The sequence below is a fragment of the Saccopteryx leptura genome, chromosome 9, assembly GCF_036850995.1.
Source record: "Saccopteryx leptura isolate mSacLep1 chromosome 9, mSacLep1_pri_phased_curated, whole genome shotgun sequence".
In the NCBI taxonomy this organism is placed as follows: Eukaryota; Metazoa; Chordata; class Mammalia; order Chiroptera; family Emballonuridae; genus Saccopteryx; species Saccopteryx leptura.
In genome coordinates, this window is record NC_089511.1 from 44,411,317 (window position 1) to 44,426,532 (window position 15,216).

Consider the following 15,216-nt stretch of genomic DNA (forward strand, 5'->3'; position numbering starts at 1 on the left):
GAGCTGCCCTGTGTTCTGCACTAATTGCACAAAAAGCTTGCAGTCAGTAAACCTGTGAGCAAGCCTAACAGCCATTTTCCTCACATACATGTTATATATAAGCACATAATTTTATATATACTTTTTCTATATTACTCTCATTTGCACCTTGTGTTTTTCACCAACCCGGTGTAGTTCATAGATCATTCCAGAGACACACAAGTAGGTCTTCTATCCTTTTTAATGTCTGCAGTGCCTCCTCTAGGACACACATCCTATAAATTATTCCAATGTCTCCTTAATGGACATATGGGTGGTTGGCAGTCTCTGGCATAAAGGATGCAGAAGGGTGCACTTTGGGCATCATGGGGTAACAGGAACCTCCTGATTTCTGAGCAGGGGCGCCCTGACCTCAGTTTCTCTGATACTCTGGAACCTAGAGGGGATGAGGTACACAGTGGCAGTTTCTCCTCTTGGATGAAGTCACTCCTCCTTGGACCTTGCAGTGGCTGGAGGTGGGGAGCCTAGACATCCATCAGCTGTTCATTTACATATAATAACCTATTGTGTGTTGGACAGAATTGGGAAAGACAGTGACAGAAAGCGTAGGCCCTGTCATCTGGAGTCTGTGATTCTGTGGGAAACAAAGACCAATTCCCAGAGGGTCATGTGTCAGATGGTCGGGGGAGGGATGGGGCTGGGCAAGTATCCCAAAGCTCCCAGGGAAGGAAAGTGTTCAGCCATTGACAAAGGAAAGAAAGTGTTTTAGGAGGTGATACAGCATGTGTAGTCTGGAGGAGAGCACGCCTGACCCAGAAATTCAAGGTGCCTCATGTGACTAGGCTGTGGGTTACACAGGTCTATAGGGAGAAAAGAGATGAGCTGGATAGGAAGGCCAACAGGCATGAGGTTATGCAGGACTCTGGAAACCAATTTTGGAGATTTCCCTGAGGTCCTAGAGAGTTAAGGAAGGTTTGAGAGTACTGGTTCCCAACGTGTGGTCCCAGACCATTAGTACAGCATCACCTGTGAGGAAGACCATTTTACCACCCCAAATGTGCCTTTTAGGATCCTGATTATTTCAAGCTGGTTATTTTTAAGAAACAAAAGAGAGAGGGGGCCTATTTATCCTAGAACTATTATTATAGGTAACTATAGTTTGAGGTTTTTCTTTTTTTGATAAGTATAGTTTAAGATGAACCAGGTGTGATACACAGGGAGGAACCCAGAAAGGCTTATTTGATCAAACTCCTCTCTGTGTCCTTTTATTAAACATTGCTCGGCAAACATTTATTTATCAAACATTTGCTTTCCCACCTCCATGTGAATTGCCTTCCTGCCTTTTAAGTCCCAAACCATTATCCTCACACTTCTCCTTAGCTCCAGAATGGCATATAAACCTCAACAGCCCAAAGCCGTTTTGGAGTTCCTGTCTTATGGTACCCCCACATGTACATCTGTAATAAACTTGTGACAATTTCTCCTGTTAATCTGCCTCATATTAATTTGATCATTACTCTAACCAGAAGAATTTAGAAAGGTGGGAGGAAATTTTGTCTTCTACCACACCTGGAAGCTTGCAGTATAAATTTTTGAGCCCCACCTCAGATCTGTTGAGTCAAACACTCTGGGGGTGGATCCCAATGATCTGTTTTAACAAGCTTTTCTGGTGAGTCTAATATGTGTAGCGTAAAGTGAGTTTTCTAGTTCATCAAAAAGTTATGGTCTAGGTTGCTCGTTGGATCCCTGGTCAGGACACACAGGAACAGCTTGATGTTCCTGTTTCTCTGCCAGTAGGAATATGCTATGAAAATATGCAGAGTTAGAATAACAATCGGGGACAGCGAGGTGCCCTAGGGCAAAAGCCCTGAGTGGACAAGAATCCAGGGGCCTCTCTGACCCTGTACTGGAAACAGCAAAACAGCAGGATGAGATTCAGCAACAGAAAATTGTTCAGGCTCTCAGAAGAGAGATTAGAAGTCAGGATGTTCCTTGTCCTTTACTTCACCCTGAAAACTTCTTCTATCTGCTTCCTTGACTTACTTGTACTGGATAATGGATATCTGAATTTTGGGCAAACCAGTGTTTCAAGTGTGAAACAAGTGAGTTAAGTTTGCTTGCTTGTATTTTGCATTGGCACAGGGCAGCGCCGCCGTGTGTGTGTGTGTGTGTGTGTGTGTGTGTGTGTGTGTGTGTGTGTGTGTGGTGTGTGTGTGTGTGTGGTGTGTGTGTGTGTGTGTGTGTGTGTGGTGTGTGTGTGTGTGTGTGTGTGTGTGTAGTCTGGGAAAGGCTATGGGTGCTTGCCCTCAAGGCAGCAGTTGCAAATTGTGGATTGCCTTCCTGCTTGAGAGGGGCCATTCTTTGCTATTTGCTGGAGAGGGGTCTTTTTTCCACCAGCCTATTTGAGCTGGGGAGTTCAGAGGGAGAGAGAGAGAGAGAGCAAGCTGAGGGACTTGGGAGCCCAGATTTCAGCCTGGCCTGTTTGACTGGGGAGTGCTTAGGTTGGTGGGGACCTGTAAGTTGGGTGAGTCTGGAATGCTGAGGGGCTTGGGAGCCCTGCCTGTTTGCTCAGCCGTTGTTATGAGACTTTAATAAACGAAATGGCCCACCATTTTCTGTCTCCACTGTTCCTTTATCATCTGCCCAAATCCAATGGGAACCTGCATCTGCATGGCGACGGCCCCTGGCTTTACACTGAGTAAGGCTGGGGACAGGGCTTCAGTCCTTCGGTCTGCTGACTGGGGCTTTTGCCTCCCCTCAGCCCCTGGGAGCATTCCATCTGGTCTCCCAGTAGTTCATTGTCACCATAACAAGTGGCACCCCATGTGAAGAACCAGATGAAACGACCTCCCAAAGCCTGGCAAAGGAAAAGGATGTCCATTCATCCTGTTTGGTAAGGGACACAAGCAGGGGAATAGCCCTTGAATGCTTGCAGCAAGGTCACTTTTAGGGATCAGGTCAGGGGATTTCCCCTTCCCCTAAACAGCTGAGTCTCAAGTTACAGCTATGGGGGACTCCTTTAAGCTGCAGGGTGTCGGATTGGAGAAGGGAGGGAAGAGAGAGATGGGGAAGGGGGAAGGGAATAGAAGCAGATGGTCAAGTCCCAAGTGTGCACTAACCAGAATCGAACCCGGATGTTCACAGCAGGGAGGGGGGCTCAATCCGTTAAGCCAACCGACCAGGGGCCAAACTTTTTATTTATTTATTTATTTTAGAGGGGGGAGGGAGAGAGAGAGAGAGAGAGAGAGAGAAGAAAGGAAAGGAAAGGAAGCAAAGAAAGAAAAGAAAGAAAGAAAGGGGGTAGGAGCAGGAAGCATCAACTCCCATTTGTGCCTTGACCAGACAAGTGCAGGATTTCAAACTGGGGACCTCAGCGTTCCAGGTCCGCGCTTTATCCACTGCGCCACCACAGGTCAGGCAACCTTTTTTTAGGTGTATAATTTTAAATTATTTATTTTATTTATTCATTTCAGAGGAGAGAGAGAGAGAGAGAAAAGGTAGGGAAGAGCAGGAAGCATCAACTCCCGTATGTGCCTTGACCAGGCAAGCCCAGGGTTTCAAACCAGCGACCTCAGCGTTCCACGGCGCCACCACAGGTCAGGCTAGGTGTATAATTTTTATATAAAAGTTATGATTGAGTAGAAGGACATGTGGGTATCACAAATTTTATCTCCAGTACCCTCTGCCAGCCAGGCCCCGCGTGCTGGGGCGTTGAGCATCACCCTCGCGCGGGACTGGCGAGCCTCTGGAAAGGCCGGAGTCGGTTGCGGGAGGGCGGGCGGCCATTTTGAGGATCGGCAAGAGGGGCGGGACTGGAGCCACCTAGTACGGTTGGCCCGTTTTACCTAAGTGACAGGTACCGCGGGGCGGGGAGGGAAGGGAGGTGCCTGGCGCCGCCATCCCAGGTTGGGATTCGGGCGGGCGGGGGGGGAGGAAAGGAGGGAGAGGCAGGGCACGGGAGGAGGGTGGAGGGACCCGGCGGAGAAAGGGCGGGCGAGAAGCAGGGAGACACTAAAAGATGCGATGAGTAGAGGCGGGGCTAGAAGAGGCCGGGCGTAGAGCCCGATGTTGTCGGGCATGGAAAGGGGATGTCGAGGGCATGAGGAAAGGGAGTGGGACGAAAATACGTTGCGGTTCGGCAAGAACATAAGGTTCTAGACGTGCTGACCTACAAGTAGTCTTGGCGTGGAATGAGGAGACGGGTGGAGGGCGAGGAGAGAGCGAACGGCAAAGAGAGGGTGTCTAAGGGGCGGGGCCATAGGAGGCGGCGGGGCGAGGAGCTGGCCCGGGAAGAACAGCTTGGCAAGGACTAAGGAAACGAGGCGTCGATAAGGTGCGGTACAAGGAGGAGGAGCAGATGGGGAGCGATTTCTAAGCGAGAAACAGGCGGGGACAGAAGGGGGCGGGAACAAGAGCAAGGCCCCGGCGGGGTGTGGAGAAGATCCGAGACCGGGGGAGGGGCGGGGCCAGGTGCCGGGTGCCGCACGCAGGCAGTCCCAGAGCCGGGAGAAAGGGGCGGGGCAAGAAGTGGGGGCGGGGCGAGGGACCGGTGCGCGTGCAGGTGCGAGATCAGGAGTGGCAGGAGTGGGGCAAAATAGGTGGGACGCAGCCAAAGCGAGGAACTGAAACCGAGACCCGGTGAAGAGCAGAGGAGGGATGCAGAGCAAAGAACAAGGAAGGGTAGGGCAAGGTTAAGGGGCAAGACGGGAAATCGGAGCGAAACCGGGAGCAGGGGCGTAGCCGGGAGCAACGGTAAAGCGGAGGTGGGATTCCATATAGGAACAGATGTAGGAACTGGGGCAAGAGTGAGGTATGGAGCAGAGGCGGAGCCCAGAGCAAGAGCAGTTTTGGAGGCAGAAGTCCTAGCAGAGGCGAGGCCAGGAGAAGGAGCAGGACCAAAGCGCAGAAGGCGGACCCGAAGCGCAGTCTTGCCGAGGAATGTTCACCCCCTATTCTCTAGATTTGAGCTGTGCTGCGCGCTGCCCCGCAATGAACCCTGCTGGCCCTGCGTGGCCGAGACTGCGGGTCCAGTGGGCGCTATGGTCACTGCTGGCGGTGCTGTTGTCACCGTGGAGGCTGTGGGCTGTCGAGGATAACGAGGGGTGCACCTGGCTCGTTGTTCTGAACAAGTTCGAGGCGGTAGGCAAGGACCAAGGGAGTGCCCGCTTCATTGACCAAGAGCCCATAGACACAGTGGACAGCTTCTTCAGCCTTCTGGTAGACGCACCCGTTGACGCAGATGAGGTGAGGGGCCTGGGCCAAGCGAAAGGGAAAAGACCTGGACCTGTACTCCACTGGGCCCAGGACATTTGTTGTCCAACCTCTCCTTGCAGAAATTCATGGCCTTCCCTTACTACCTGAAGATCAACTACTCTTGCAAGGGAGAGGTGAGTGAGTGCAGCTGGAGGAGGCTCATTCTGGGTGAACCTCAGTTTCCCCATCTCTAACATTTTAATAGTGGTGGCACCACCAGACCCTTGGGGCCTTCAAGGGTTCACAAAGATTGCCAGTGTCCCACCAGGCACATAGTATGTTTTCAAGTAAGCTTTTATAACTTTTGCCACTTAAAAAATTCATATACATACCATAAAATTCATAATTAAAGTGTACAATTAAATAGTTTTAGTGTATCCACAAAATTGTGCAATCAATACCACTATCTTAACTCTAGAACATTTTTATTACCTCAAAAAGAAACCACGAACCTTCCTCACCCCTCCAGACCCTGGAGACTGCTAATCTATTTTTGGTCCCTATGAATTTGCTTAATCTAGACATTTCATGTAAATGGAATCATACAATATGTAGCTTTTTGTTTCTGGCTTCTTTCACTTATCATGTTTTCAAGTCTCATCTGTGTTATAGTACCAGTGTTTGAATAATATTCAACTATATATGTTACATTTTGTTTATTCATTAGTTTATAGACATTTGGGTTATTTCCACTTTTCTGGCTATTGTGAATAATGCTGCTATTAACCTCTGTGTACAGATTTTTGTATAAACATGTTGGGCAAATAAGTTTGTAAAATCTGTATTTTCTGGTTTTGCTCACTTTTATTGTTAAAAATGGCTGCTGTCCAGGTAAAAGGGCTAATTACCTTCCTGCTTGGGAAGGCCCATTGTTATGCTAATGTTTACTGAAAGGGAGTTTCTGTCCCCATCACTGAGAGGTATGGGAGAGTTTCTTTTTCTCTCCTCCCTGATCCCTTGCCCTCCATGGGAAAAGGAGGTTTTCTGCTTTTCTCTTGGCTTTTCTTGTGGCTTGCCTGTCTTGGTGAGACACCAATAAACAGAATGGCCCACCATCCTCTGACTCTGCGGTTTCTTTACCTTCTGCCCAAATCAGTGAGAACCTGCATGTGAGTGGCCACGATGGCGGCCCCTGGCCATACAAGCATTTTTCAGTTCTTTGGTATCTTAGAAATTGAATTACTTGATTATGTATTAGTTAACTATATACTTAGTGTGTGTGTGTGTATGTATGTATATATATATATCAATAGTTAGTACTGTACTTTGAAGGAACTGCCATACTGTTTTTCAAAGCAACTGTACTATTTTACATTCCAATCAGCAATCTATAAGGGTTCCAGTTTCTCTTCATTCTCACCAGCACTTGTCATTTTTCATCTTTTTTATTTTAGCCATCCGAGTGTGTGTGAAATGGTATTTCATTGTTTTAGTTTGCATATTCCTTATAAATAATGTTATTGAACATCTTTTCATGTTCTCATTAGCCATTTAATCTATCTTTGGAGAAGTGTCTATTCAGATCTTTTACCCATTAAAAAATTGAATTGTCTCTTATTTTTATTTTTTCATTGTTTTACAGAGACAGAGAGTCAGAGTGAGGGATAGATAGGGACAGACAGACAGGAACGGAGAGATGAGAAACATCAATCATTAGTTTTTCGTTGTGCATTGCGACATCTTAGTTGTTCATTGATTGCTTTCTCATATGTGCCTTGACCGTGGGCCTTCAGCAGACCAAGTAACCGCTTGCTTGAGCCAGCGACCTTGGGTCCAAGCTGGTGAGTTTTTGCTCAAACCAGATGAGCCCACACTCAAGCTGGCGACCTTGGGGTCTTGAACCTGGGTCTTCCACATCCCAGTCCGACGTTCTAACCACTGCGCCACCGCCTGGTCAGGCTCTTTTTTATTTCTTAAGTGAGAAGTGGGGAGGCAGAGAGACAGGCTCCCGCATGCACCCTGACCAGGATCCACCTGGCAAGCCCACGATGGGGCAATGCTCTGCCCAAACCACCAGAGCCATTCTCAGTGCCCAGGGCCAACTTGCTCCAATGGAACCATGGTTGCCAGAGGAAAAGAGAGAGATAAAGAGAGAGAACAAAAAGGGGGAGGGGTGAAGAAGCAGATGATTGCTTCTCCTGTGTGCCTTGAACCAGAATGTCCAACCTGGGACATCTACACACTTGGCCAACACTTTACCACTGAGCCAGCCAGCCAGGGCCAGGTTGTCTTTTTTAAAAAATTGATTTTAGAGAGGAAAGGAAAGAGAGAGAGAGAAAGAGAGAAACATCAATTTGTTGTTCCATGTGTTGTGCACTCATTGGTTGATTCTTGTATGTGACCTGATGGGGATCAAACCTGCAACCTTGCTTGTGGGGATACACTCTAACCACCTGAGGTACCTGGCCAGGGTTAAACATTGTGTTTTGTTTTTGTTTTTTTATTGTTGTATTGTAAAATTTTAAATATATTTTGATACTAGCTCCTTATCAGATGTATAATTTGTAAATATTTTGTCACATTCCATTGGTTGTCTTCACTTTCTTGACGGTATCCTCTGAAGCACAAAAATTTTATGTTTATTGAGATATAACTTAATACCATAAAATAACACCAAAGTGTTAAATTTCAGTGAAGTCCAATATATCAGTTTTTTGTTTTTGTTATTTGTGCTTTTGGTGGTGTGTTATCTAAGGCTTTGCCTAACCAGAGTTCATGAAGATTTATCCCTGTGTTTTTTTCTAAGAGATTTTTTTAGTTTCTGCTTTTATGTTTTGGTCTTTGAAACATTATGAATTAATTTTTGTACATGGTCTAAGGTAGCGTCCAACTTTGACATGTGAATACCCAGTTCTCCCAGTACCATTTGTTGAAAATACCATTCTTTACCCCCATTGAAATGTCTGCCCCTTTGTCAAAAATTAGTTGAGCATTCTGGCCTGTGGTGGTACAGTAGATAGAACTTGGACCAGGAATGCGGAGGTCGCTGGTTTGAAACCCTGGGCTTGCCCCATCAAGGCACATACAAGAGGCAATCAATGGACAACTAAAGTGAAGCAACTATGAGTTGAGACTTCTCAATTGCCCTCCCCCTGTCTCTCTTTCCTCTATATAATCAGTAAATAAAACCTTTAAAAGAAAATCAATTGACCATAAATGTAAGGGTTTATGTCTGGATATAACTGTATTCCATCGCTCTACAATGACCAACTAAAGTGGCACAACTCTGAATTGATGCTTACTATCTCTCTCCTTTCCTCTCTCTCAAAAAAAAAAAAAGAAAAAAGAAAAAAATTCTATTCCATTGCTCTCTATGTTCACCCATATGCTAGTACCACACTGTCTCCCCCCCCCCCCATTTATGTATTTATTTATTTAGAAATTGGAAAGGGAGTAAGATGAGAAATACCAACCCATAATTGCATCACTTTAGTTGTTCATTGATTGCTTCTTATACATGCCTTGACTAGGTGAGGGGGGACAAGCCTAAGCCATTGGCCCCTTGCTCAAGCCAGTGACCTTTGGGTTCAAGCCAGCAGCTTTGGGATCATGTTGATGTTCTGTGCTCAAGCTGGTGACTTCACTCTCCCAGGTCACTACACCACCACCAGTCAGGCCCACACAATCTTGATTACTGTAGCTTTGTAGTAAGTTTTCAAATTGGAAAGTCTGAATTCTCCAACTTTAATCTTTTTCAAGATTGTTTTGAGTCAGGAAAGGTTGTTGAAGACAGTGGAATGTTTTGGTCTAGAAGTGAAGTTCTAGAAGGTGCAGAACTGGGTTTGAATCTGCCATTGATTAACATTTACTTGGAGGAAGTATAGCATGATAGTTGACCCTTTGAGCCAGGCTGCCTGGGTTCAGATCGCATACCATAATAGCTGTGATCTCAGGCAAATTACTTAACCTCTCTGTACCAGAGTTTCCTTATTCTTAACAAGGCTAAAGTAATGATCACGCCCACTTCGCAAAATGATTAAATATGTGTGAAGCACGTAGCACAGTGCCTGGTTCACAGAAAGGGCTCAGTGAATGCTAGTAACAAGTTTCTAAAGTATGACCTGGGGCATAGAATTTTACTCCATGAACCTTCCCTCCTTGTCTGTAAAAGTGCAGTAATAATACCTTTATTTGTTCATTTTACAATGAGATGAGGGTACAATAATAAATAACATGGCCATGCTTTTCTTTCTTTTTTTTTTTTTTTTTTGTATTTTTTTCTGAAACTGGAAACGGGGAGAGACAGTCAGACAGACTCCCGCATGCGCCCGACCGGGATCCACCCGGCACGCCCACCAGGGGCGATGCTCTGCCCCTCCGGGGCATCGCTCTGCCGAGACCAGAGCCACTCCAGCGCCTGGGGCAGAGGCCAAGGAGCCATCCCCAGCGCCCGGGCCATCTTTGCTCCAATGGAGCCTCTGCTGCGGGAGGGGAAGAGAGAGACAGAGAGGAAGGGGGGGTGGAGAAGCAAATGGGCGCTTCTCCTATGTGCCCTGGCCGGGAATCGAACCCGGGTCCCCCGCACGCCAGGCACGCCAGGCCGACGCTCTACCGCTGAGCCAACCAGCCAGGGCCGGCCATGCTTTTCTTATGGCTTCAGCCTACCAAGGAAGTGGACAATCTGCAAATAAATGCATAAAATAATTTATGAAGAGTAATCAGTGCAAAGAAGAAAATAAAAGGAGGTGATATGTTAGAAAGGAGGGTGTTAGCTGGGGTTGTTGGGGAAGGTCTCTGAAGAGGCTTGAGCAGAGACTTGATGAAATGGTGAAAATGGATGACTGTGGGAACTGGGGAAAACATTCCAGGCTAGGGATCTGCCAGGGCAAAGGCCCTGAGGTAGGAAAGAGGCCAGTGTGAGTGAGGACCTCGAAAAGGCTTCCTTTTGCATGGAGCAAAGTGAGTGAGGGGGATAGTGAGAGGGGATAGGTCAGGGAGGTGATTAGGGCCTTATGAACCCTAGCGAGGACTTGGCTTTCACTCTGAGTGAGATGGAGCCACAAGAAGGTTCTGAGCACAGGACGGACATGATCTGACTCAGGTGTTCACAGATTTCCTCCTGCTGTGTGGGGGAAGCAGATGCAGGGCGCCAGGGTGGGAGCAGGGAGACCAGGGAGGCCACTGATGCATGGTCTAGGCGGGACATGAGGGTTGACAGGAGCCAGGGTGGTCATGGCCAATCTTGCCCAGACAGGAAGGAGGTCCCTGCTCCTCCACCACCTGCTTCCCTGGGTGATGGGAAACCCAGAGGCAGGGCTGTGACAGGTATTTTGGGCAGGATTGAAAGGGTCCTGGCTGAGGCATTCCTCAGGATGAAAGCCTGTGCAAAGGTGGTCAGACCCCTTAAATGTCTCACCCTGGTCTTGAAGCCCACTCCACCCCCAATCCGTCGTGGCCCAAGTGCAGCCTTCTCTTGTGGATCTGTCCAGCCCTTTGCATATGCTTGTTCTATACACTTGGAACACTCTTCTCCCCTCCTTTCATCTCTACTGTAAGCCCTGCCTGCCCTTCTCAGCCCAGCCTGCATCCTGGCATCTCTGGGATGTTGTCCCTGGCTGGCCCCTTACCTTCTTTTTCAGTCTTGTCTGTCCCCTGTCCCATCCCTCCCTTATGCCAGGCCCCAGCCCCAAACCTGGCTATTTTATGGCTCTTGGAGGTGGCAGAGAGTCTTATTTCTGCAGGGAAGGTGGAAACCTCAAGAGTGGGCCTGGAAGTAAGGGAAGAGGCTACTAGCAGTTCTCGGTTCAAGAGGTTTATTCCCACCACCACGATTTTACTTATCCCATGCTGTGCTTCTCTGTGTATTCTCTACATCCAAATTCTGTTTAAAGACTTTGGCCCTGGACTCACCTCCTCCAGAAAGACCTCCTGACTCCACAGTCCCTAGCCCCTCTGTCCCTCTCCTAGCCTGGCCCATACCCCACCACAGCTCCAAATCTAGACCGTGTTCTCTCACCTCCCATGGTGAAGAGTCTTTCTCCCTACCCAGCCCAGGAAGACAGACTACTAAAGGTGGGTCAAGGCAGAAGGGGTCTCAGAGGTTATCTTATGTGGCCATCTCGCCCTCAGTCCTCCGAGGCTCTGGTCCGCAAAGGCCACCTGACAGGGCTGAAGCCTGTGGTGCTGGTCACCTTCCAGTCCCCAGTTAACTTCAATCGTTGGGAGATAGAGCAGCTGCAGCTCCAGATGGAGGCAGCCCCTTTCCGCAGCAAAGGTAGGTCTGCGGGGTGCCTGGAGGGGTCATAAGCCCGACAGGAGTGTGGGGGGATTTGGGGGGGGGGCTTCAGATGGGTCCATGCCTTGGAGGGGAGGCTGGGGTCATCAGAGGGGTCCATGACCTGGTGGAAATGTGGGGCTTGTTGGGGGCCCTCAATGTGGTCTGTGACCTGGAGGAGGGAATGGGGAGGAGGCCTCAGCAGGTTTCACGGCCTAGATGAGGTTATATCCCAGTGGAGTCTGTGGCCTAGAGGAGAACTTGGAGTTTCAGTGAGATCCCAGCGTCTCTGGCCTGGAGGGGGCTCCGGAAGGCTGCAGCAGCCTCAATGCCCCCTCCTTACCAACAGAGCAGTGCAGCGCAGAGGAGGTATGTGTCATGAGCTGGTACACACCCATGCCCGTCAAGAATGGCAGTGTGGTCATGCATGTGGATGTTAGCAGCAATGGCCTGGGGCCCTTCATCCCCAGTAAAAGGTGCCCTTCCTTATGTTTGGGGTAGGGGGTAGACTCTGGGAGGGACTTCCTTGACTCCAGATCTCCGAAGAAGCCAGGAGGAGATCAGTGGGAGGGGACAGGATGAGGAGGTGGCTGTGAGCTATGGCAGGAATCCTTGAAACCGGAACCCTCGTCTGTGCCTGCCTCACACTTGCTGCCAGGTTTCAGGTGAACATCAATGGCTACATGAGGAGATGGCTAGACAACAGATACAAGTTTACTATAGGAAATGAGGTAAGGGGGCTTGGGCAGTGGAAATTGTAGAAGACGTATGTTAGACAGTGGGCTGGAGCTCTGATTACTTTCCACACAAATGGCAGGCTCCCCTTAATGACCACTTCCTTTGTGCCAGACCCCGGGTGAAGTGCTCTACTAAATCACAATCATGTTATGTCTTAGCACTGACCCTGTGAGGGAAGGTACACTTACTACTCATTTTAGAGAGAATAGTTTAGGCCCCAAAGGGATGGAGAGCCATTTGCCCGCAGTCTCTCAGTGTGTACATGTGAAACAAGATTTGAAACTGCCTGTTTTCTGTACCCATACTCTTTTTTTTTTTTTTTTTGAGCAAGTGAAAGAGAGAGGAGGAGGGGGAGAGAGAGAGAGCTAGGAAGGAAGAGAGATGGGAAGCACCAATTTGTAGTCGTGATACCTTAGCTGTTCATTGATTGCTTCTCATATGTTCCTTGACCGGGGAGCTGCACCTGAGCCAGTGACCTTTAGGCCCAAGCCAGCGACCATGGGATCATATTGATGGTCCCATGCTCAAGCTGGGACCCCACACTCAAGCTGGTGAGCCTATGCTTAAGCCAGATGAGCCCGTGATCAAGCTGGCGACCTCAGGGTTTCAAACCTGGGACCTCAGCGTTCCACATTGATGCTCTATCCACTGCACTGCCATGGGTCAAGCTGCACTCATATTCTTAATCACTGCATTCACTCATGCATTCACTCACTCATGCATTCATTTGGCACTTAACTGAGCACACCAGGTGGCCACATGGAAATAAAAGAGTAAACACAGACCCAAACCCCTGAAGTCTTAGAGCTGACATTCTAGTCAGAAAGATAGACAGCAAACCAGTAAACATGAAATCAAGTAAATTCCGCCTGACCTGTGGTGGCGCAGTGGATCAAGTGTTGACTTGGAACACTGAGGTCTCCGGTTCAAAGCCCTGGGCTTGCCTGGTCAAGGCACATATGGGAGTTGATGCTTCCTGCTCCTATCCCCCTTCCCTCTCTCTCTCTCTTTTCTCTAAAATGAATAAATAAATAAAAATAATAAAAATAATTAAAAAAAAGAAATTAAGTAAATTCCATACTGGGTTAAAAGGTGAAGTGCTCTGGAGAATTAGAGTGAGGGAATTGGGACTGCAGGAGGGAACTGCAGTGTTTGATGGAATAACCAAGAAAGGCAGAATTGAGAAGATTGGCATTTGAGTCAAGTCAGGAGGAGGGAATCCTGCAGATCCCAGGGGAAGAGTTGTGTACAGAGGGCATAGTCAGTGTCGAGGATCTGACTATGGTGAGAGTGCGGGAGTGTGCCTGGTCAGTGTGAGAAGCAGTGAGGAGGCCCATGTGGCTGGGAGAGAGTGAGCGAAGGGGAGAGGGGTGGAGATGGGGTCAGGGAGGTGCAGAGGGCGAATCTTCCAGGGCCTTGTGGGTCAGGGAGAGCACTTTGGCTTTCACCCTAACTGAGATGGAGCCACGGGATGGTAACGGGGTGTTGACAGCCCTCCTGTCCCCTCCCTGGCAGCTCTCTGATCTGCCAATCCAGTACTTTATGAATGTCTCCTCGAGACCCCTGTGGTTCACTGTGGACCAGGCACCTGTGCTTATCCTGGGTGGAATTCCTGAAGAGAAGTCCATTCTGCTGACTGACACTAACTTCAAGGACTTTTTTCTTGTGGAGGTGAGAGATGCAGGGCTGATGGTGGGCTGGGGTCTCTCAAAGGGTGCTGGATATCAGCCCTTAAGAGGGCTTGGGGCCTGGGACTATGGAAGGGTCCCCAAACACATCCCCATCCCCACAAGAGGCAGATAGCATGAAGGAAGGACTCTGCAGCCAGACAATCTGGGTTCAAATCCTGGTTCTGCCATCTCTTTGCTGTGTGACCTTTTGTAAGTCACTTCACCCACCTGGGCCTCAGGTTCCCCTTCTGTAAAATGGGAATATTTATATTTACCTCCGAGAATCAGTGTAAGGATGATATATGTTAATATCAGCTGGACCCAGAGTGAGCACTCTGAGTAAAAGCTATTATTTATTCATAGGTCCACTATTTGTAAATCTGAAATCCAAAAAGCCTTGAAAATGGCATTTTTACAAATTCAGGGCTCAAATGCATTTGTTGAGAAACCCTGACCCAAAGTAAGAAAGTCTGCTTCATCCTTTTTTTTTTTTTTTTTTTTTTTTTTAACAGAGGCAGAGATAGACAGGGACAGACAGACAGGAACAGAGAGAGATGAGAAGCATCAATCATCAGTTTCTCGTTGCGCGTTGCGACTTCTTAGTTGTTCATTGATTGCTTTCTCACATGTGCCTTGACCGCGGGCCTTCAGCAGACTGAGTAACCCCCTGCTGGAGTCAGCGACCTTGGGTCCAAGCTGGCGAGCTCTTTGCTCAAGCCAGATGAGCCCGCGCTCAAGCTGGCGACCTCGGGGTCTCGAACCTGGGTCCTTCCGCATCCCAGTCCGACGCTCTATCCACTGCGCCACCACCTGGTCAGGCTGCTTCATCCTTTTAACACTAAATGGGAAGCATCCCATTTAGTGTTAATATTCAGGTTCTGTTCTGCAGGAATCTTAAGGAGTTTAATGATGGGTGCAGCTCTAGACCCCACTAGTTTACATATGAATGCCATATATGTGCCATACTACCTTCTAATGCTGGGAAATTCTGAATTGCAATATATATCTGGCCCCAAGGTTTTTGAAATCGGCATTATGAGCCTATAGTATTCCCAGAATGGGTGAGGAGTGTCTGAAGCAAGGTTCTTTTGAGGTGAATGACGGAAACGTGTTTGAGTCGGTACAGCAGTAGGCAGAGCGTCAGCCCAGTGTAGTTTCAGTAGAGGAATGGATTTAGTAGGTGCATGTAACTGCAAAGCCCAGATACGGAGCAGACTTCAGGCATGGTTTTACTCGGGGCTTCAAATGAGGACTCCAGCTTTCTGCTCCAATTCTTCCGGATTAACCCTGACCTCAAAGTGGCTCATATTACCACCACTCCCAGGCCAGAGAATGGGAGCATCTCTTTCCTAAATAGCTTTT

General features: G+C 48.3%; 1 protein-coding gene across 2 annotated transcripts in view; it reads left to right on the forward strand.

The window, feature by feature from the left end:
* Nucleotides 1-4,549: 4,549 nt before the first annotated feature.
* The window catches only part of CATSPERG (cation channel sperm associated auxiliary subunit gamma), a 36,505-nt gene continuing 25,838 nt past the window's right edge, over nucleotides 4,550-15,216 (forward strand). For both annotated transcript variants that reach the window (XM_066348867.1, XM_066348868.1), the window contains exons 1-6: nucleotides 4,550-5,223; nucleotides 5,313-5,366; nucleotides 11,302-11,446; nucleotides 11,796-11,922; nucleotides 12,105-12,177; nucleotides 13,700-13,855. In XM_066348867.1, coding sequence (XP_066204964.1) covers nucleotides 4,918-5,223; nucleotides 5,313-5,366; nucleotides 11,302-11,446; nucleotides 11,796-11,922; nucleotides 12,105-12,177; nucleotides 13,700-13,855 — 861 coding nt within the window. In that variant the 5' untranslated portion in view covers nucleotides 4,550-4,917. The remainder of the gene's footprint in view (nucleotides 5,224-5,312; nucleotides 5,367-11,301; nucleotides 11,447-11,795; nucleotides 11,923-12,104; nucleotides 12,178-13,699; nucleotides 13,856-15,216) is intronic.